Consider the following 23,076-nt stretch of genomic DNA (forward strand, 5'->3'; position numbering starts at 1 on the left):
ACTTTCCCCAATTCTGTCTTTTTTTTTTTTTTTCTTCTGAAGAAAGCCCCTATTTCTTGGTCACTGGCTACTTCTCTCTGTAACATAAGACCATGAGCACTGAACACATATGACTCTTCTTGGTAGTAGAACCAGTAACTCGCCCACACACATCAATCAAGCCTAAACCCAGAGATACTGAGGAAATTTCATACAACTCATCTTCCTTCCTAAAACCTTAAAAATCTTAAAAATCACTTCATAGCATCTATACCCTAACTACAAACTACCAAAAATAAAAGTCTGAAATTCTCCCCAGTTTCTACCTTTTCTCTCCGGGTATTAGAGACCCAAACTTCACAGAATTTGCACTTGCTCGGGTTAAGTTTGGACTACTGAGCCAGAAAGACAAATAATTCCAGCCCATGTGGCCAAAGACACAGCACCCAAATGAACACAGCCAGGCATCAGCTTACAGCCACTCCCATTCTTCTGAAATGTCAACCTGCCAGGGCCCCCAAAATAGACTTGTTGTTGTATCTTATTTTAAAAATTAGAGACCTTTTCATTTAAATCCTGAGATAGCAGCCAACAAATTTCTAGTACTAACAATCCAAAACACGAATACAACTAAAAACGCCAAGTCACCCAAAATACTGTAATACCTAAAGCTTCTTAAATTCCTCAACCAGGAATAAAAAGATCTTAATTGGTTAAAAACCCTTTATCGGGAGCGGGGATGGGGGGAGGACCACAAGTTGCTCTTTTTCCTAAGCAACTTCTTTTCTGGTTCTGTTGGTCATTTCTCTACATGCCCCACCCCCACACTTTAAACACATACCACACTTAAGGAGATTTTCAAACATGACAAGAGCAGCAAAAACAAACCACCAATAAGAACAATTCAGGCTACTTCTTACCTACACAGGCTGGGGGTGAGCATGGAGACTGGTCCTCTGTCTACACCTGGCAACAGGTGGCGGCATCAAAGTACGAATGGAACAGACCTTTAACGATTCAGGGGTCAACGCCACCTTGGACTCCAGCTTCAGCTTCAACCCCCAAGAACAAGTTTTATTCACGTAGTTTATTTCCCCCAAGCCACAGCGGTTTCTCTTTGCTCTCTCTGGACATGGTTACCCACAGATGGAACAGGCTGCTGTGTGAGCAATCTGCTCCGGGCAGCTGCTTCACCGAGATAAGCAGACACAACGTGTGCGCTGTGACAGCGGCTCAGCAGGCTTGGGCGGACATCCTGCGTCCCATCCCCTGCCCTGCACACAGTCCCAGATTCCCAGACTGCTGCCCAAAAGCATCAGGCAATGGAACGGGAAGTCAGCTCCGCGGGCAGGAAAAGGAGGGCGTTCTCTCCTTCCCCTCCCCCGTCCCGCCCCCGCCCTCCCCAATGACCTAATACCACCATTTTGGATGTAGGGTCATTCACGTAGAATGACTCTTACAGCTGTTTCATGAAACCAGCCTGACTCTAAATTTGCTCAGAATACAGACTAGGATGACAGGGAAGGAAAGCGTTCTGGGCTCGTAAATAAAACGTACTTTTTCAACACTGCTTTTCACAGTTCTAGAAAAAAGGACTAAGCCATGTGAATAAAGACATCTGCAAAATTCCTTTATCGTTGTGAAGCACCTGCGATGGAGACCAATTTTCTCGGTTTGCAAAATTGCGACTCCTCCGGTGTGGCAGACAGAGTGTTTATGGGCTTCATCAGTCAGGCCTGGAGTCTACAATACAGGAAGCAAAATCTGTCCAACCCTGAGGACGTCCCTCTTCTGACAGTGGTGACTATTAACTTGGCAATTTACCCAATGAATGAAAAGACGCTTCTCAACCACAAAGAGGCCTCCTTTCTATACCAGCATATCTCTGAGGCTCTTAAGAGAGTCTGTCCCTCAAACTGCTACTTCTGTATTCTGCTTTGCTTACCTGTTGCGGGCCCAGACCCTTCAGCGGCCAGAACCATCTCCTCCAGCTTCTTCCTTTCAGCCAAACCCCCTGCAAAGCTGCCAGGGGCTTCCTCGCAGATACTGCCCATGTGTGGGGTCCGCCCAGGCAGGAAAGAGCTCCCTTGGCCTGCAGAAGCACTCTCTGGATGCTCAGTCACTGGGCTTGACTCTGAAGGGCTGGATGGTGACATGTGACCAGTCCCCCGCCCAGTGATCAGGACTCCTGAGGACTTGACTTGGTCCAGGACGGCCTCCACTATGCGACTCGCAGCCTCCTCAATGGAGCCTGCTCCTTCAGGCAGAGACACGGCACAGGGTAGAGGGGGAGTGCCCCCTGCCCTGCCTGGGGCTGGCTCACCACCGTTTGAGAGTCCGGTGTCGGTGGGGAGCTCTCTGGCAGGTGGCTGCTGGAGGACGTGGCGCGTGTCAGCATCCACCTGTGCCCCGCTGCCATCGGCCACGCCACCGCTGCGGTCTGCCTCCTTCCAACCCACAGGCACCATCTCGGGAGCGGCGGCACCCTGCAGGTCCATCACACCTTCGTCTGCTGAGGCTCCCGGCAAATCCAGGACCACAGTCTTCTCCTGGCTCAAGGCTTCTGAAATCGGGAGGTCTTGGGCGGTGTGTGATACAGCCTCTCTTCTGGTCCCGACAGTATCTTCTGTGGCATTAACCACAGCAACATCCAACCCCACATTTCCGCTCACCTCACCAGCACGGCTTTTACCTTGGGACTCAGGGTTCTGCACGCCAATATCCAGAGCAGAAGACCGACTGCAAGCAAGAGCCCCAGCCCCCTCTGGTGATACACCTGGCAATGCAGCTGAGCCGCTCTCCTCTGCACCCGAGGCTTCCTGATGTGGGTCTGCAGCCAGACTTGCTCCCCGTGGCACCAGGCTCTCTGCAGCCCCACCTTCAGTCAGCAGCGAGACTGGCGGGGCCACTTCCTGGTTACACTCAGTTTCTGCGCTCAGGCAGGCCAAGGCTGCGCCCCGGGGACTGCCGCCCTCAAGTGCTTTGTCCTCGGCGCAAACAGCCGAACTCAGCTCTCTGCAGAACCCCAGTGCCTCCTGTCCGGGTGGTGGTGTTCTCTGCTCTTCCTGAAACGCTCCTGAGGAACAAGTGTCTTCCTTAACAGAGGCACAAGTCACTGATTTATCCCCACTATCTTGTCCTTGAGCTTCAGAGCTTTCCGGAACCACCAGAGTCTTTCCTACCTCAGTCAGAACGGAATCGGAGGCCACGGTGGCCTTACCCACACGCAGCAGAGAAGCGTCAGTGCCCCCCTCGAGATCCAGAAGTTCGGGGGCTGCTGAAAGGTGGGGAGCCCCATGTTCCCCACTAAGTCCCATGGGGCTGGTATTCCCCATTCTGGGCCGACGATGGAGAGCAGTGGAGGGTACGGGCAGGCCTATGGCACCGTCTTCTGAGGGCTGCTTATGAGGACCGCTCCAATCTCCGCCTGGGCCATCTCCACCATCTGTAGCCGTATGGAGTTCAGAAGTTGCTGTTCCCTTTTCTTTCTGGGAGGGGACAAGAGAAAGTGCGTCATCTTTGGTTACTGATTCACTGCCAGGCCTGCTTGCCAGAGAAGTCTTGTCTGATGTCACGGCCTGGTCTGGCATCAGTTCTTTCCCGGCGTTGGGGACAAGCACCTGTGGCTGCACCTCAAGCATATTTGTTAAAGCTTTTCCGAGGTTCCAATCTTTTCTCTGGCCCTTTTTATCCGAAACTTCAAGAGGACAAAATTCCGCCTGTTCCTGGGTGCCTCTTAGAGAGTCAGGAGTGGCTGTGTGAGCCTGGGGACCTTTACAGCAGAGGGCCGGGGGGAGATGTTGTGTGGGGGGCAGTCCTGGGGCGGTGCCCTCGGGCTGGGTACCTATGCCACCACAGTGTTCCACAGCCAGGACGCCCCCAGCAGTCACTGTGCTCTGCCCACGGGCAGGGGTGGCACACGGAGTGTCCCCTCCAGGTGTAGAACAGAGGGGTGATTGGCTGATCTGGCTCTGAATGGGAGATGAATCAGTTTCCGATTTCTCGTTCGGTGCATCTTTTCGTGGCCCCGGGAATGTCAGATCGGAGGGGGACGCTGCCTCACTTGTGCCTGCCAAGGGAGCAGAAGGACCGAGCCCATCTGAAGTCATGTCTTCTGCAGCAGCTGGAGCTACCGGGGAGCTCTGACCCGCGGGAGCCCCAGCATTCCCTTCACAACTTCTTGAAGCTTCTGTCTCTGCAGATTTCACAGGGGAGGCTTCTCCCTTCCTAGAAGCAAGTAAAGACTCAGCAGGTTCGTTAGCACCGGGGGAGCCACTGGCAGAGACGCAGTTGGGAGCAGCGGCTTTATCTGCAGGCTGCCTTGTGACTTTTACGTCAGAGGCTCCGGCTGTGCTGATAGGAGAGTCCTCAAACTTTTCCTTTGTACCTTCCCTTACTTCAAGCACATCCTTCTGTATGGCGGCGCTGACATTCGGGAGACCACGTTCTGTCTCCCCTGCAGTCCCTGCGACGCTGACTGCCAGTTCGCCTCCAGAGAAATGCGGAGTGGGAGCGGAGCCCGGTTGCATGGCCATGTCTCCCTGCAGGAGGTGGTCTCCAGTGCTTAGAGACTCCTGGTCTGTGACCAGTGCAGAAGACTTTGTTCCAGTTTCTCCATTTCTGACTTGACCGGATGGAAAGTCTCCTGTGGCCTCTCCTCCACTAGCAGGTATGCTCAGAAGGCGGCTGCTGGGATCAGACACCGCTCCACAGTCCGCAGTAAGTGAGGGCTCCGCCTCGTCCCCTGCTCCCCCCACACCTTCGGTTTCCTTCTTACAGGAACAGTCTGTATTCTCTTCCGCTGCCACACTTGACAAACTGGAGGAACTTTCAGTCTCCCCCACAGGGCTCCTATGGCCACACGGACAAGGCTCAGGGTCTTCAGGTAGAGACAAGCGTGGCTGGCTGTCCCCGGGATCCGACGTGCAGCAAAGAAACCGGCCATCTGGATCTCGGGCACTGGGCAGACTTGAAGGATCCTGTGCCGTCACCATTAAGGGCATAGGACTGTCCATCTGCTTAACATTTGTTTTCTAGGAGGAAAGGGAAGATAGTTATAAAAGCTGCCCACGGGAAAAGATGTCACTGACACCTAGAAACAGAACTCCTGCTGGAGAGAACTCGCTGCCGCTCCAGCCCTCCTAAGATCACATGAAAAGCTGATCTCAAGAAATACAAATGGATTTTTGCTAGTCCCCGATACCACTTTCTTCTCTTGTAGGTACATATCCACTGGAGTGATAAGACGGTCAAGAATATACAACATGGGGGTGCCTGGGTGGCTCAGTGGGTTAAAGCCTCTGCCTTCGGTTCAGGTCATGATCCCAGGGTCCTGGGATCGAGCCCCATATTGGGTTCTCTGCTCAGCAGGGAGCCTGCTTCCTCCTCTGACTGCCTCTCTGCCTACTTGTAATCTCTGTCTTCAAATAAATAAATAAAATCTTTAAAAAAAAGAAATGAGAAGGGTTAGAAAAATTTTGGAAAAAAAAAAGAATATACAACATGGCTTGTCCTAAATTATGAACTTATTTTAGAAAGGTGACCCTCAAAAACCTTATTTTATAAGGGCACACTGACTATCTTTAGCTGAAGAAGATATTTTTAAAGGGTCTTGAGAGGGGCAGAGGTATGCTTCCATCCCACCTCATGTACATGAATAAAAGGGAGTCCTACTCAGTATGGTTAAGTCTTGTCATTTGCAAATTGTCATTTGAAGCTCCTGAGCCTGAAATTCGTACTGAGAATTTAATGGTGTCCTTTATTCCCCCAGACAGGCTCTGTTCAATCTAGCTTACCACTTTCAATTACGGGTTCATGATTTCAAGAACAGTGGCACAGCAGATTTGTTTTTGATAAAGGCAGTTCCTCTGTTGCCTAGTACTGAATATGAAATAGGAACATATCAAGCCAGTATGATCCAAGTCCCAATTATTCTTAGTACTGTGGCTTGAGGAAACTGTATGTCATGTCAAAACTGCTTTTTGCAACTTCACAGTATTTTAAAAAACAAACAGATATTACCAACTATATGGGAGTGGCTGAAAAAAACCACGGTTGGTCAACCTGAGGCCAAGGCCATGCTATTAACTATGAAGACCATGGTAAAGGCTGAAATACAGACTGATGATACACTGGAAAAAAAAAAAAAACAGGTAAAACCTAGGGTTAAAATCTAAGGTCATAAGTATGCAAAATTTACATGTACATATAGCAGGGCTAAGGAAAAATGGGGAAAAAAATATACCTCATCTTTACAGTGGGTTTGCCTTTCTATCAAGATCAGAAATTCTTACACTACTCCTATTTGTTCAACAAATAAAAATGACTTTTAAAACATCTGTTTGTTCTTCCCCTTCCTCCGACCTACTGCAATACTCTCATGCATATCTACTGTGCACTGTTCTTGCTCAACTATGGTTCTCCTACATCAGACTAGTCCTGCCCACCTACCGGCTCTACCGTGGAAGTTTACACATACAAGTATACAATGTGCTGTGCTCAACTAAAGTCTCCCTACTAAGAGACAACAAGAAAAATGGACTTTGGCAAAAAGCTTCTGTGCTACGCTCCAAAGAGTGTCCCAGTTTAGCTTGCTCCCAGTCCTGTGACAGCGTAACCGTCTCCTAAGATCAGGAAAGCAGGTCATTCCATTTAGTAAAGGGCAAACATTACAGAGATTCAGGGAAACGAGTGTTGTTTTAGAAGCTCCTAACACACGCGTCCTGTCAGAGTTTTAACTTCTCATAGTTTCCTGTCGAATGTTCCCATATCGTGTAGGAACTCCGGCACCCACAAGGTGGACTACCATTCACCTAGGAAGAAGAGCTCCAAGGGAAAATCAGGCTTCTCGGCAAGCTGTTCAGAGGAAAAGAAAATGACACCTGTCCTGGCACCAACATGACTGGGAAAGGGAAAGGCAGGCACATCACACACGCCTGCTGTGAAGTGTCTTGGCCTGCTGGCCGCAAAAATAATGCCTGCTCCCAAAGATGCCTCTGGTACCGCGCTGACCCGAGAGGACCTTAAATGAAATTATTGTCAAACTTTTTCCAAATCTAATCAGCTCTGAAATAAACTGGGTGGAAAAATTATCTAAACTTAGCCTTTCAGATGTTATGGCCAAGAGACATGTACCCATATGACGTTTATATTATCCATAATAAATGCTACCAGGGAGTCTGTAATGTTTTTACGTCTGGCAACAACTTTATCTTGAAGGCTTGAGTGGATTATAAAATCTTTATTTTTTTAGTGATCTTTTTACCACACAACTATCAATTTAAATATAGTAACATTATCATCACTCATCGAAATAGTTGTGAAAAGGCCTTACTTTTAAGTAAATGTGGTCCTTGTTCTTTAGCAACAATCTCAGAAACTGTTTTGCTCATTTAGCTTTATAAAGCTAAACTGACAAATTAATAAACAGACAAATTTCCTTTATTGCCAGGAAAACGGAGTTCTAGTTGTTGCGTATTTCTGTATCTGCAGTGTGTATGTGTATCTTTCACTAGTTCAAAAGCCTGGCCAAAAAAAGAGAAGAAAAGGAAAATTCCCAGTCTCCTGTTGCTGTTTTGTATGTTTAAGCAGTAATAGCTAATGCTGCTAAAACTGCTTTAGGTTTCACAATCTCTGAGGAAAGCATTTCTCTGTTCTAATTCTAGGAAGGTTCAGTGGGGGAAAGTGTGAGGGCACCAAAGCCTGAAAATGGACATTTTCTTCCTTACCATTAGCTGCTGTTGGATGTTCATAAGTTTAAAAATATGTCCAGTGCAACTGTCTCCAGGAAATGGGACTTCATGACGTGTTTCGGACTCAGAGGTTAAGGTATAGACGTCCAACTCTCGATGATGCCTCACAGAGCAGTTTCCATATGGGATTTCGTAGGATAAACTGCTCCAGGAGTCTGGTTCCCCAGCATTCTCCCTGTAAGCAAGCAGCTCTGGTTAGACCACCTGTGCTCTGCCCCCTCACCCGGGGCACAGCTCCTCCTCTCAGCCTTCCCTCACCGCCCCAGGGCCGTGCAGCAGAGATCTGGTTTCTACAGCTCCCCAGAGAGCCAGGCCTGTAACTCACTGCACCATCCGCCTCCTAAGAGGTCACAGATGGATTAAATGAAAACTGCAGGATTCCTCCCTAAGAACATTCTTTTGATTAAGATAAAGAGAGGTCTGGGACTTTAGAACAGTTAAAATTATGCAAATAAAATAATTAACATTATGCTAACAACCAACTAATGAGGAAATGTAAGGAGGATGGTATTAGCCTGGTTTTCAATAGAAGAAAGGCTTATATTAAGCATTTCTCTTACACTGGGTTGCACCATATGCTGACTGCAGTTGATTCTACTGGGAAGGGCAGAAGAAATCACTATAACCCATGAAAGGGCACTCCAACTTTCATTAACAGCTCTCAAAGTCAACCGTATAGACAAAGACAACGAAGCCATATCATACTATACTTGTCAATACAATTAGGAAGAAGCACTTGGTTCTAAGAACTTCAAGTTAAAATATTTTTTAATCTAAAAAAGCAAATGACCTTGCTCAACTCTCATCATCAGCAGCATACCACATCTACAAATAAAGCCGACAAAGGCGCAGGTATGTAAAGAAAAATCTCTGGGACAGGCCCCAACACATGAAATCTCTTTATGAACTAACAGATTGGCCAAGTACTCCAGAGATTCTGGAAGAAGGAGGAAGGTGATGTTTGAGATTACATTTCAAAATGGAATAAGTAAACAGAAGCAAGCCTGAAGAAATAACAGACATACCACACACTGACAAGCAGGAGAAGAAAACCCTCTTGGCAGTGTTTCATTTATTAAACCATGTTGTCTGGCAGTAACAACCCACCAGATAGTAACTGGAATTTGAAACTAACTATATGCTGTATTATGAAACCCAGAACTGAAGAATCGTGCACTGGCTGAAGGTCATGATGAAGGCTGCTCCAAAAGAAAACTACTGGAACATCCACTCTCAAGAGGACACCCCAGGGGTTGCTTCAGAGGACCCTAGCATACACTATGCTCAGTTTTTTACGTACTTAACCAAGTTGCTCTACTTGGAGTAAAGTGACCTCAAGTAGAAAAGTACAGTTGACTCAAGCAACTCGGGTTGGCACTGCACGGGTCCATTTACACACAGATATTTTTTCCCTGAAAAATACAGTACAGTTCTGTAAATGTATCTTCTCTTGTGACTTTCTTAACGAACATCTTTTTTCTGGCTTACTGGATTGTAAAGATACAGTATATAATACACATAACACACAAAATTTGTGTTAATTGGCTGTTTATGTTATTGATAAGGCTTTCAATCAATAGCATGCTATTAAGTTTTGGGGAATCAAAAGTTATACTCAGTTATTTGTCAGCGCAGGGGGTTAGTGCCCTTAACCTTCTCATTGTTCAAGGGTCAATTCTACTTGTAAGATAGTCACTTAAAAATTCAACTGAATGACTCAGCTAAGAAGCCAATCAGCTACACCAAATGAGGGGGGACGCGACTTCTCTTGTAATTTCAGCTTTGAAGCTTGGGCTGACACTGCCGCTAATTCCAGATCATCTATCAACTGACAGACACAACTAGCATACCTGAGTGCTCCGATTACCACACACGGCCATACTCTAATAACAAAAGGCCTTTGAGAACACAACTTGGTGTACACACCACTCCACTGTGAACCAAATATAATGAGAGAGGACTGTCTGCCAAAGCAGGGGCAATTAAAAAGTGACACAATCCGTTCCCAGCAAAATGCGAGTTCTCTACCAACCTCGCCACTACTACTTCTCAAACTGTTTCCTTTTTACTACCTAAACCTTGAGAAATTCGCACCTGTAACCACAAACTATTTACCTTCTACAGCTCCCATGCTCTCCTTCCAGAGGAATGTGCTGTTGTTGCCACAATTAACCCCGAGTGCTAACCCTCCCATCTCCCAGTTCCTTGTCCCTGTGAATTCTGTTGCTTCCCAGTCTGTCTAGATAGAAACGACTGGTCCACGCAATTATTCTCTTACTGATTTCATGAATATCTCGTGCAACGGACACTCTTCCAAACCCATTTTTCCTGAAGGTCTGGGTAAACCCCACCACCCAGCAAGTAGCCAGGGGTCAGGCAGTATTCCAGGTGCTGGTGACAAACCAAAATTCTCAGCCTGTTGGGAATTTATGTACATAGCAAGGGAGACAAGAGCAGTCAGACTGAATAAAACATCCACCATTTCTGAGAGAGCAAGTGCTATGCAGAAAAATAAAGCCGGGATGAGATGAAGGTTGCCATTTTATTTTTAATTTAACTTTATTTCGTTTAAATTCAATTAATTAACATATACTGTGTTATTAGCTCAGTAGAGTTCAGTGTTTCATTAGTTCTATTTCACACCCAGTGCTCATCACATCACCTGCCCTCTCAATGTCCATCACCCAACCCAGTTACCCATCCCCCCATCCCCCTCCCTCCAGCAACCCTCAGTTTGTTTCTTCTACAAACTTCCAGTTTGTAGAGTCTCTTCCAGTTTGTCTCCCTCTCTGATTTTGTTTATTTTTCCTGCCCTTCCCCTATGAGCCTCTGTTCTGTTCTTCAATTCCACATGAGTGAGATCACATCATCGTCTTTCTCTGATTGACTTATTCAGCATAATATCCTCTAGTTCCATCCATGTCATTTTCTCTTTTTTTTTTGATGGCTGAGTAGTATTCTACTGTATATATGCACGTTTTCTTTACCCAGTCATCTGTCAATGGACATATGGGCTCTTTCCATAGTTTGGCTATCGTGGACACTGCTGCTATAAACACTGGGGTGCAGGTGCCCCTTCGGATCCCTACGTTTGTACTTATGGGTAAATACCTAGTAGTGCGATTGCTGGGTCGTAGGGTAGTTCTATTTTCAACATTTTGAGGAAGCGCCACACTGTTTTCCAGAGTGGTTGCACCAGCTTGCATTCCCACCAACAGTGTAGGAGGGTTCCCCTTTCTCCGCATCCTCTCCAACATCTGTCGTTTCCTGACTTGTTAATTTTAGCCACTCTGACTGGTGTGAGGTGATATCTCACTGTGGTTTGATTTGTATTTCCCTGATGCCGAGTGATGTTTTTCATATGTCTGCTGGCCATTTGTATGTCTTCTCTGGAGAAATGTCTGTTCATGTCTTCTGCTCATTTCTTGACTGGGTTATTTGCTTTTTGGGTGTTGGGTCTGATTAAATTCTTTATAGATTTTGGATACTAGCCCTTAATCTGATGAGACATTTGCCAATATCTCCTCCCATTCTGTAGGGTTTTTTTTTGTTTTGTTTTGTTTTTTTTGGTTTTGCCGACTGTTTCCTTTGCTGTGCGAAAGCTTTTTATCTTGGTGAAGTCCTAATAGTTCATTTTTGCTTTTGTTTCCCTGAGGATTGCAATTTTAAATATGGAAGGGCTCATGGAGGTGACTTTTTTTTAAAGATTTATCTATTTATTTATCTGAGATAGAGAGAAAGATAGAGAGAAAGAGAGAGACAGAGGGAGAATGAATGGGAGGGTAAAGGGAAAGGGGAGAGAATTCCAAGCAGACTCTGCACTGAGCACAGAGCCTGATATGGGGCCCAATCCCATGATCGTGAGCCTGACCAAAACCAAGAGTCAGATGCTTAACTGACCGAGCCACCCAGGTGCCCCCTGTGGTGGCATTTTAAGCCAGTATGTTTTGTGCTCTGTGTTTAGCACTGTATAAGACTTGTCCTGTGTCCAGTAATAAAATGTAACTAAGTTCTGGGCATAAAAATGCTTACTGAAACTTTAGGTATAATAGTATTAAAAAGTGGACAGCACCAGGTCAGTAACTAGAGGGCTGTTTGGTAAAAATGAAGAACAGATCTCTGGACTATTACACAGCCATTAAAAATAATGGAAGTAATAGCCCAGTAACGCTAAAATCTACAACGTTCAGGGAAATAAGCAAAATAAAAAGGGTAAAAATTTAGGTAAGTCTAGATGGTAAAATGCACAAAAAATAGTATTATAGTTGTTGGACTGTAGGTTTTCTTCCCCAAGACTTTCATTAACGTTTTTAACAAACTTTTTAGAGTCTCCTATTGAGCTAGGACTCGCTGCTCCAGAATGCTTTCACTTGTGTGTTAGTGAAACTTTCTAAAGTCTCAAAGGCCCAATCTTAGCTCTACTTCATTCTCAGGTGACCGTTCTGCCCTTCTCAGTGAGAAGCTTGAGGCTACCTGACGTGTGAGCTCAATCTTGATCCACTAATAATCTGCCTCTGCCCACCATCTCTTGTGTCAAAGACGCCTCTTCTCAGCAGTGGGTTTGCTCGGTTCCCCCCCCGGCCTCCTGCCATCCCAGACTGGGCAATCCTCCCCTGGATGCCTGCAGTGTTCCACGCACTCCTGGACTAGCTCCGCACACCCCGCCCCCTTAAAACAGCAGCGGGAGACAGAGCAGTGGTGGCAGCAAAGGGGATGACTACTGCCCCGCGAGCCTGCCGGAAGCGGCGGCAGGACTCTGTGCTCCACCCTGCAGACCAGATCTCACCGAGTCTGGCCCCCAGGAGTCACCTGACAACATGGAGACACTTTCTGGTGGTCACAAGCCAGGGGAGGCGGGCAGAGGAGTTTCTACAATGCACAGGACAGCTCCCCGCCACAAGGAATTGTCAGGCCCCAACTGTCAATACTGCTGAGGCTGAGAAACACTGCTCTCACCCACTGACCCACCCTCCTCCCCTCCCTTCCGTCTCCTTACTGGTCATCCAAAAGCTTCAAGATTCTGCAATTGGGTCCTTCTCACTCCACTGCTACTAAAACTAAAACCTCTTTGTCACGTATGTCCATGGACAAGAAACACCAAATCCAGCAGCCTTTCCTTGTCCCCATTAGCCTTGAGTTTTACAGAAAAAATTTTTTTTTAAAGATTTTATTTATTTATTTGACAGACAGAGATCACAAGTAGGCAGAGAGGCAGGCAGAGAGAGAGAGGAGGAAGCAGGCTCTCCGTGGAGCAGACAGCCCGATGCGGGGCTCCATCCCAGGACCCTGGGATCATGACCTGAGCCGAAGGCAGAGGCTTTAACCCACTGAGCCACCCAGGTGCCCCGAGTTTTACAGAATTTTAAAATAGTGACCTGATTTCTCTGCTGAAATCTATTCTCACTGGACATTGATAAAGAACCACATAGTAGGGGCGCCTGGGTGGCTCAGTGGGTTAAGCCTCTGCCTTTGGCTCAGGTCATGATTTCAGGGTCCTGGGATCGAGCCCCGAGTCGGGCTCTCTGCTCGGTGGGGAGTCTGCTTCCCCCCGCCCTCATTTTCTGCCTGCCTCTCTGCCTACTTGTGATCTCTGTCAAATAAATAAATAAAATCTTTAAAAATAAATAGGTAGGTAGATTGATAAAACGGACCACGCAGTTTTCTCTGGCTCTCTCTCCTTCACACACCTTAGATGTGGAGGCATGTCAACTGTATACACTCTCCTACTCTCATTCGTTCTTCCCCGCAGCACCGGTTTGCCTCCCAAATCTCTCTCCAGCTGCCAAGTCTGAGCCCCACCCCACATTTACAACTATTTCAATGTCTTTACCAGGATGTGCAGTGGACATTCTCAAATTTCAAAACTCAATTTTATGTTCCCCCGTTCCCCAAAGCAACAGCAACTCCGAACTTATTTCCATGAATGAAAACACTGGCAGCCCTAGTAACACCGTCACCCCTCTTCGGAACATCGCGTCGGTCTTGTGTCTCCCATTCAGCGCCCTACTTCAATTCCTGCAAGCCCTGCACCAGCTCAGGCCTTCACGGAATTATCTGGACTCTTGCAGACACTTTTGTTACAGGCCAGCTGTCCTAGAACCTCCACTGCTCCCCAAATCTACCTTAAGAAACCATCTGAAAGCAAAAGTGATGCCACCCTCCTGCCCGAAAGTTCTGTGTTTCTTGTTCTTCTTTTCGCGTAGGGAGTGAAGTGTACACATGTGCTTGCCCCTATCGCCTAGGCTTTCCCTTTTAATCTTAAGCCCTTAACACCCCTGCACTCCACCTGTCCTGTAAGGAGATATAAAACAGAAGCCCACAGAACTTCACGACCAAGGCCATGCGGCTAGTAAGGACACCAGAACGACAACCTTCTCTTTTCCACTCGGTGATGACAGCTGCATCGGCGCACCACTGCGATGATGCTTCTAGCTGTCCAGCAAGGCTTCCACGGTGAGGTACCTTCGTTCTTCATGTCAACTTATTTTCCATGCCCTGTTCTTTTTTTGTCATGTCCCGGCTTCTGTCTCCCAGCATGGGGCTCAAACACACAACGCTGAGATCCAGAGTCGCATGCTCCAAGCCAGGCCCCCTCTTCTTCTCTCTTGTCCCTCTGCAGCCCACCTATAAGTGTCCATTCCACAAGCACACTTCATCAGCCAGCAGTGCCCGCCTATCCAGAATCCACCCCTCTTTCAGTCCGGTTTCCAAACTTCTTCCATTCTTCTCTCCGGTGATACAGTCTTCCCTCTGACTACACAAGACCTTAGTCTGTTACTGTCTTGTGGCTTTAAAACAAAGAAACCAAACCTCTTTGGGCTGTTTCACGGTTATTTATGGACCTGTCGTATCCCTCTCATCAGAACCCAAGGCTCCACAAGACAGGGACGGTGCTTACTGGAGCTCGGATTCACTGAGGGATTAAGACAGAAAATCAGACAGGGTGCAAAAGTAAGTATACGGAGAGTCTGTCTTTATCATCCCTTTCTTTGGCTTACTAACAAATGGCAGTGCAGCCCATCATTCTGGGCCTGTGGTATAGAATAAACCATACTCTTACAAAGAACAGAGCCACGGAGAAGACACACATGCGCACGGAAGGGGAATGAGGGAACTGGGGCTGGGGAGCATTAGAAACCGACCTCCAACGCCGAGAGGGAGCGTTCGGCTGAAAACCACATGCACGCAGCCTGTCCGGTTCTCCTCAGAGCAGTTCTACCTATGGTGTGGCATTCGGTGTCTCCATTATTTGGCACCTAGAAGGCTGCTTGTAGCTATACCATGCAACGTCCTAGGAGTACTCGCCCTTTCTTGCACGATTTAGTGTCTGCACTTGAATTAAGTTACTTTCATTTTTCCAGTTACTCCTAACTAGAACCTTGTTTGTATGGTCTTGCTTCACAAGGTGATATTCAAAGATCGTCAGTGAAACACCTACAGAACAACTATTAAGTGGCAGGCACTGCACGAGGTGCCAGAGCTACAAGGATAAACAGGACCGCTGTCCTCACGGATAGAGGCGCTTGCACACTCTGAGGTCAAACACGAACTGCTGTGAGACAGCCACAGCCTGGCATACTGGCGATCAGGAGACAATCGGTTAAGAGTTTTACACTGGGGTGCCTGGGTGGCTCAGTGGGTTAGGCCTCTGCCTTCGGCTCAGGTCATGATCTCAGGGTCCTGGGATCGAGCCCCGCATCAGGCTCTCCGCTCAGCAGGGAGCCTGCTTCCTCCTCTCTCTCTGCCTGCCTCTCTGCCTACTTGTGATCTCTCTGTCAAACAAATAAAATCTTAAAAAAAAAAAAGTTTTACACTTACAAGTGTGGAACCTGATGTTACTAAATACACCACGTTTGATCAAAATTACAATGCTATGACTTGTCAAAGTACCATTACTTCATGTACCACAAGGAAGGAAAACACGAGTGAATTCTGACACGACACTGGAGCAGTGCTGGTCAAAACACACCCGGTCTCACAGCCAGGAAACGACAACCGAGAAGAGATTACACACGCCCCCACTGATGCCAACACTTGCCCGCGTTCCTGAAGCACCAACAGACGGACAGCAGGTGTGCGGGAAGAAAGCAGCCCCAAGGCTGTGGACCAAGCTGCAAGGCACCCCCGGGGACCCTTGGCTCGGTACACTTCCACAGAGATGTCGAACACGCTGTTTTCAAACTTTTACATAGGTGAACATCTTCAAATAAAATCATTTGCAGAAAAAGACTTGCTCGGTGGCAGGGCTGGTAAGGGAAGAAGGGAAGACAGAGCCCTGATTTCTCTCCATCCACCTTCTCTCCTGGGTGGGCTGGGAGGCTCCCACCTGGAACCCGGGGCAGAGCTAAACACTCCGTAATTCCAAAATTACAGACTTTTTAATGTGTAACTACAGTGCTCCCCCCTGGACAGCCATTTTCCTTGTTTCGTCTCCTCTGGACTTGGAGAAGAACTACTCAGCCGTCTCTTGACAAGAAGCCCTTTCTGGGTCTCCAGTGAGTAAATCTAGTTGTCCCTCGGTTTTGTATTTCTGCCACAGAGGGGAATATGCCTGAGAGTCTCAAATTTGCCTTAAAAATATTACACAAAGATTTTACTGCCACCAAATCAAGTCTGGCAAGACAGAAAAGCACACCCACAAGCTGACTTGAGATTCCAGTTGTTGTTACTGGTGAATTAATAGGGACCATAGCCTCAGCTGAGGTTTTTGTTGTTGTTTTGTATTTTTACACGAGCGCACGGGAGAGCTCCAGATGAGGACATGTAAATGCATGTAAATCTCGTTTCTACTCCCAAGAACGCCAGCCCTGTGAAGAGAGGGACACTTTTCCTACGACCTGTGACAGTTATACTCTGTGGGGACTGCTTCGGTCCTGCTCCGTCAGACAGTCCTCCAAGAATTTCTCAGACTGCCACATTCGGCCAGACCCCAGAACAGACTACAAGACAGAAAAGGCCCGCTGATGCCATGATTATTACTTTGAAACTTGCAATCATCTTGTGTAACACAATTTACATTGTTTCCAGCCATTCTCGGGCTGGTTCCGCTTCACCCCGAGTTTGCAGCACAACCCCCAGGGCAACCCCCTCCAGCTGAGCCCTGATAGCCTTGCTGCACCGCACTGTGATGCTCTCTTCGCTCCTGTAATGCTGACAGAGACAGAGGACAGGACCATCCTCCTCCTGACTGGCTGGGCAGGTCACTGGGCAGTCAAGGCAGCTAACAAACTAGTATAATTTGGGAATCGATGAAGAAACAGGCAGGTGCTTTTAGGGACACTAGTTGATCCTTGTAAGAATCCTTCAGAGAAGTGCTATTCTTAGTTCAGATGAGCGGAAATGGAGGCTCAGAAATACTAAATCATCTGCTCCAGCTCTACCGTTTCCCCCGGCAGCCTGATCAGCCTACCCTCACGTGGCAAACTTCAGCACTCAGGAGAAGGGAGAGCCTGGGCTGGAGGCTTAGCTTCTTTGAGCGAGCATTCCGATCTGTAAGAAGCCGGTCACAGGCCCTCTACGAAGTTGCTGTGGCGATTAAAGGGGGCAGAAAACAGATTATCCAACACAGCAGGGCACGCAGTAGGTGGTAGGTGGCCAGGAAGCATCAGTAACTCCTGACTGAGCGCTCAGCTATAGCAGACCCTGGAGTGACGGATCTGTACCCGGGCCGGACGGACCTGCAAGCCTGGGCTCCCCACCATCTCCTGCAGCACCTGTAGGTGGCAGGGGCTGCTCTCTACAGGGACACCCCCACTGTGGGGCTGCCACAGCAGGAAGCACCTGGGGTCATGTGAAGTCTACACAGAGCAAAGAGGCCTTCAGAAGAATTTCTACACAAATTCAAAGAATGTCCATTCCCAGGCCAGTGTTCTCCACCACACAGGGATTCTCTGGTGAAACGTTCTGAAGTCCCCCATTTGTCCACTTACCCCATAGCAGCCGCAGATCAGCCAAAGCCATTCTCCGGTGCCTGGGGAGACCCAGGCAACAGGCAGGGCACACTGCACAGCCCAGATTCTCACTGCCTCCCTCCTTTCAAAATAAGCACATTCCTCGCAAATCAAAGACAGTGCCAACTGTGACATTCATTCCTTCAAATGAATTAAAAAAAAAAAAATGGCACAGTCAAATTGTTCATCCCATTTGTCACAAAACGGACACTAACTGGGACCTACATTTTACCTAAGGGGAAAAAATATTTTACTTGCCATAACAAATCCCCACAAATATATCTCATTGCACTGAATGTAGATGTCCCTGGAGCCTAAATCACCAGGTGATATGATGGCAAAGTCTGTTGTGGGGTGAGTGGATTCCCCTTTTATCACGGTCAGGTCAAGGCTAAGTTAGCTTCCACAAGCCCAAGTTTTTTCACCCGTTTACAAAAAAGTGGCAATAATATAGCTTTCTTACAGAGTTGTTTTAGGGATCAGAGATACACTTACTATTACATTTAGTTTCTGTTTCCTTCCACAAGCACAAGGTACACGCCCTAGTCACTTCCTCTTACAGCTGCCTTCATTAATGGTTTAACGATGTTTTCCTAATACTGAGCTATACGTTTTCTGTGTGTCACCTCATTTATTCCTTCAACTGTGTTGTGAAGAAAGCCATTACCCCAATTTGCAGACGAGGAAACTGAAGGTGTGAGGTTTTTTAACGCCCTGCCTCGCAGCTACTACGTCATGGAGCCAGAATTAGAGCCGGTCCTCTAAACCACCACCCAAAAACCACCTCTGCTATTTTGCACCAGAAAATGCAGACCAGTGAAGCCCATGAAGTATTTTTAACATACGCTCTTTGGGGGGTTAAGTTTTGGGGGTGCAGATTCTAGATTACTATGCGGGACAGATACGAGGTTATACTCCGTGGCCCATAGCTTCCATGGTCATTTCTCTTTCCCCTTGGAGAGGCTACTTGGGATAACTCAATGGCTCCGTGACTTCTGGAATACTTTGTTGCTCTGACAGCCATTCTGCCATTTTCTAGTCTCACCTTTATTGCACTGTTTTCAAGATCTTAAAAAAAGAAACAATTTTTAGTATCTTACCATGATACTAATTATATTTGCATAAATATCTAACATACCAACATTCACATGACACGTAAAAATTAAAGTCAAATTTATACTAGACTGACATCGAAACATTTACTAATGTGATCAACCTATTCAGCTGTTGATTTTTTTTAAACTGATTCAGATTTAAGCCACCAACCTAATTCAGAGAACTCTCAGGAATTAATCTTCAGATGTAATGTTAAGTCTCATTTTCCCACCAAGGCAAAGTTCTTAAACCTTAACTGCATCTTAAAATTACCTGGAGAGCTTTTTAAAATCCTGATGTCCGGATCACACCTCACACCAATTAAATACAAGCCTCTCGAGGTGGCCCTTAGGCATCAGTAGTTTTTAAAGCTCTCTGGGAGATTCTAATGTGTAATTAGAATCCTAAGAGGATTCTAAGGTACAGCCAAAGTTGTAAAACACCACATTAAAGTATCCTACAGGTGCCAGTTCATGTTAACAAGAAAAGCACAGTCAAGGCTGACAAGTCTGCAATAAATACTGAAGTCTTGGATCTAATTAGCAAGTCCTCGGAATTTAGCTTATCGAAACAATTTGACAGAAGGAAAAATGGAAGCTCACAGCAGCATTCATTACTTAATTTCTGATTTTTTAAATATTAAAACTAACACTTAACATTGGGTAAATGGCTTAAATCCTCAAGATAAAGTATTTTAGAGGGCCCCCAAGATAGTTACAAGACCAAAGAAATAGATGAGAATAGAATAAAGTAAAAATATCGGAACATAAAATAGAAAATCAGCCGCACCACTTAAAAAAACAACACAATGTGGAAGGTAATATCTGAAAATGAAATGAATCTATTTTATTGGTGGCGGATTATCAGTAATATTATTATGTCTAACCTAACCGTTTAAAAAAAAAAAATCAATGCTAATTCTCCCTCCTTGCTATCATTCTTGCTTCTGGCCTAAGTTGGAGGACAGATACAGTATAGTACAGTGTATAGTATATACATATACTATAGATAGATAGATATATTATAGTGCAGGTGTCACCAAGAGCTCTACGGCAGGGAACACAGAGCAATGAACGTGAGTCTGCACTGTGACACAGTTACATCTAACTCAACCCCAGGCCAACACCAGGCCAACACCAAATGGTGTTTCTTAGATGTTCCTCATCTAAGAAATAACCCAAATGACTGACGCCCACTCACTAAGTGACGTGCTTTCTTTTTCCTACCCTTTCCCTCCCCAGATGACTGAGGCCATCTAAGTGAGAACACAGAAATTTCTATTAAAGTATTACTTGGACCTTTATTTCTATAAAGCTAGTTTGATCTCTCGCAGAACATACAATTGTCTATTTTATGACAGTTACTGACTTCATAACTACTTACTGTCCTCTGCCTACAAGGTGCACTTAACGAGAGGAGAAACAGAGGCACATGAGAATTATCCTGAAAGAAAGCCATTATCACTGTGACTAACATCAAATTCCAGGCTGAGGAAAGAGACAAAAATTATTACAAAATAATCTGAAACTTGGAAAGAATAATAGAACTATCTGGATAAAGTAATTCAGGACTGATGACAAAAAACAGATCAAGAAGAAAAGTCCAATATCCAACAACTAGAAAAGAGAGAACACATCTTTAAAAAGGTTGAGTTTCTTTAGCTTTCTCATGAAGCAAATAGACACAACAAAAATCAAACAGCAACCCTAGATGTTCACCAGCTTAAACCATCTAATCACAATAGTGGGCAAGGAATGCATGCCCATTTCTCCCAATCTTATTTCTGAAAAGCATTTGAAACTCAACATAAAATATTAAGACCTAAATATGATTCTGTAACTCCAGGGTAAAGGTGACCATTAAAAGCAGCTGATTAACAAGCTTCCAAGGGAGAAGCTGCCACAAGCCTATAGATAAGTGATTCGTTCTACTTACAAAAATTGGTAACTTTAATCGCAACAAAGTCATCACTCTGTAAACTAGCTTTTTCCAGTTCGAGGGGGAAAAAAAACAAAAAAAATTCTTGCTCATTAGTCTGGGTAGGACTCTTCAGACATGAAGTTCACTTAACTTTAATATAAGGTTACTGTCATTAAAATTTAACAAAAGAACCAATACTTATTAAGTCCAATAAGCTTCTAATGAGCTCGTGTGTTTTTGTAAGATCCACTGCCCTGAGGCAGCATTTTTCCTAAGTCATTGTTGAAATGGATTCATCTTGTTTTGAAGCAGTTAAACAAATAACATATGTGAAAATAAAGCGACAACATCTCTTTCACACACTAGACAGGACTTTTTTCAGGTCTCCCTTCTCTAGCGCACTCCTTATGCAGCAACACAGAACATCGCTCCGCTCTCCCTGCACACAGCACTGTACCATCAGTGGTCAGGTGGGTTCCAGGACAGCTGCTCAAACCACGGATGAAGGACCAGATTTAAAAAAAAAAGAAAAAAAAAGTTCCAATTCATTACAGAAGCAAAAATTCTAAAAATTACTAGAAAAGTAAAATACACAAGATACAAAATTGAAGCCCAAAGTTCTTGGTAGATTCAATTGATATAAAATGACTCGGTCAACTTAGCATAAAAGTTGCCGAACACATTCTCTCCACATCACACTGATCTCCTCACAGATCAGTGACAAAGAATGGGCCGCTCAGTGCTCAGCTGGGCCTGCCTCCTTGTGAGCAGCAGTGGGTTACAACAGAGAAGCCTGCAGACTGCCAGGAACCACGTTTCACATTTAACATTTACAGACCCCAGCAAGACAGGCAAGCAGCAGAACGAAAAGTCATGGCACAGACAGGGACATGGAACACGGAACCAGCTACACACAGATGCTCTGGACCACGTGTCCTTTTCTCCCGAAGTACACCTCACAGAGGCCTGGGCAAAGCTGAACACTTACTCAATACCAGTCAAGAGTTTGGTTTTTTTTTTGTTGTTTTTTTTTTTTTTTAGATTTTATTTCTTTATCAGAGAGAGAGAGGGGGAGACAGCGAGCATAGGCAGACAGAATGGCAGGCAGAGGCAGAGGGAGAAGCAGGCTCCCTGCTGAGCAAGGAGCCCGATGTGGGACTCGATCCCAGGATGCTGGGATCATGACCTGAGCCGAAGGCAGCTGCTCAACCAACTGAGCCACCCAGGCGTCCCCAGTCAAGAGTATTTTAAAAGTTCAATCCCAGCTGGTGTTTATTATTATTTTTATTATAAAATCAAAAGCATCCAGGGGCACCTGGGTGGCTCAGTGGGTAAAGCCTCTGCCTTCGGCTCGGGTCATGATCTCAGGGTCCTGGGATCGAGCCCTGCAACGGGCTCTCTGCTCAGCAGGGAGCCTGCTTCCCCCTCTCTCTCTGCCTACTTGTGATCTGTCAAATAAACAAAATCTTTTAAAAAAAGAAAAATCAAAAGCATCCAAACATCCACTTTAACAGAGAAGTCACAAAGAGCTTCTAGAATTAATTCACTGACACGATTTCCCTGAACTGAATGTGAAATACTAGGAACTAATCACAGTACATAATAAAATAATACAGCGTAAAGCAGGATTCAGTTTTTCAGAGCACTTTCACCATAAATACCATTTTTACTCTTCCCAGTGACAAGAGCCAGCAACCTGCATATAAAGAACAGAAAGAAGCACAGATAAATGAACCAAGGTTTCACACAGCTAATGGCTGAACGAGGGTTAAAAGATCAATTTTTTTGAGACTTGATTTATTTGAGAGAGCAAGCACACACATGAGCACAGAGGGAGAGGGAGAAGCAGACTCCCTGCTTAGCAGGGAGCCCAATGAGGGGCTCAATCCCAGGACCCCCCAGACTACGACCTGAGACAAAGGCAGACACTTAATCGACTGAGCCACCCAAGCACCCCTGAAAGATACATTTTTAAAATCTATTCCAAGTAATTTAGTATTAAACTTGCATGGATTAATGAGCTGTAAGAAAAGCTAAGAGCAAAATGCTTCTCTTAGATTACATTAAAAAAGGTGTTAAGGGTTATTCTAACCTCTAACACTCTTTCTTTTTTTTTTCCACTTTATTTATACATATTTAATTAAGATGAAATAGGCATAAACCATAAAGAAAAAAAATCAGGATAAAGTGTCACTTCCATTTTGTAGGGAGGGGTCAGGAAATGGAACAGATTACCTGGGAAACATCCAAAGTAGTGAGGTTACGTTACAGAATGTTAAAGACAAAATTAAGTATTATTCCACTTAATCTACAAATGAATAAAGGGAGTCAAAACTTTATCCTATTTGGTATAAGAATTTTTACATTTAATATATAGTGAA

The 23,076-nt window shown here is 45.7% G+C and overlaps 1 protein-coding gene across 12 annotated transcripts in view; it reads right to left on the reverse strand.

The window, feature by feature from the left end:
• The window catches only part of AKAP13 (A-kinase anchoring protein 13), a 179,085-nt gene that overhangs the window by 150,479 nt on the left and 5,530 nt on the right, over nt 1-23,076 (reverse strand). For 10 of the 12 annotated variants that reach the window (XM_032342095.1, XM_032342093.1, XM_032342094.1 and 7 more), the window contains exons 2-3: nt 7,707-7,905; nt 1,925-5,012 (exon numbers count right to left, since the gene is read on the reverse strand). In XM_032342095.1, the coding sequence (XP_032197986.1) occupies nt 1,925-5,012; nt 7,707-7,905 (3,287 nt within the window). Of the gene's footprint in view, nt 1-899; nt 1,279-1,924; nt 5,013-7,706; nt 7,906-17,659; nt 17,680-23,076 lie in introns of those variants that run through there. The other 2 variants (XM_032342092.1, XM_032342099.1) reach the window with 2 other exon arrangements.

This window comes from Mustela erminea, chromosome 5 (genome assembly GCF_009829155.1).
Source record: "Mustela erminea isolate mMusErm1 chromosome 5, mMusErm1.Pri, whole genome shotgun sequence".
NCBI classification, from domain to species: Eukaryota; Metazoa; Chordata; class Mammalia; order Carnivora; family Mustelidae; genus Mustela; species Mustela erminea.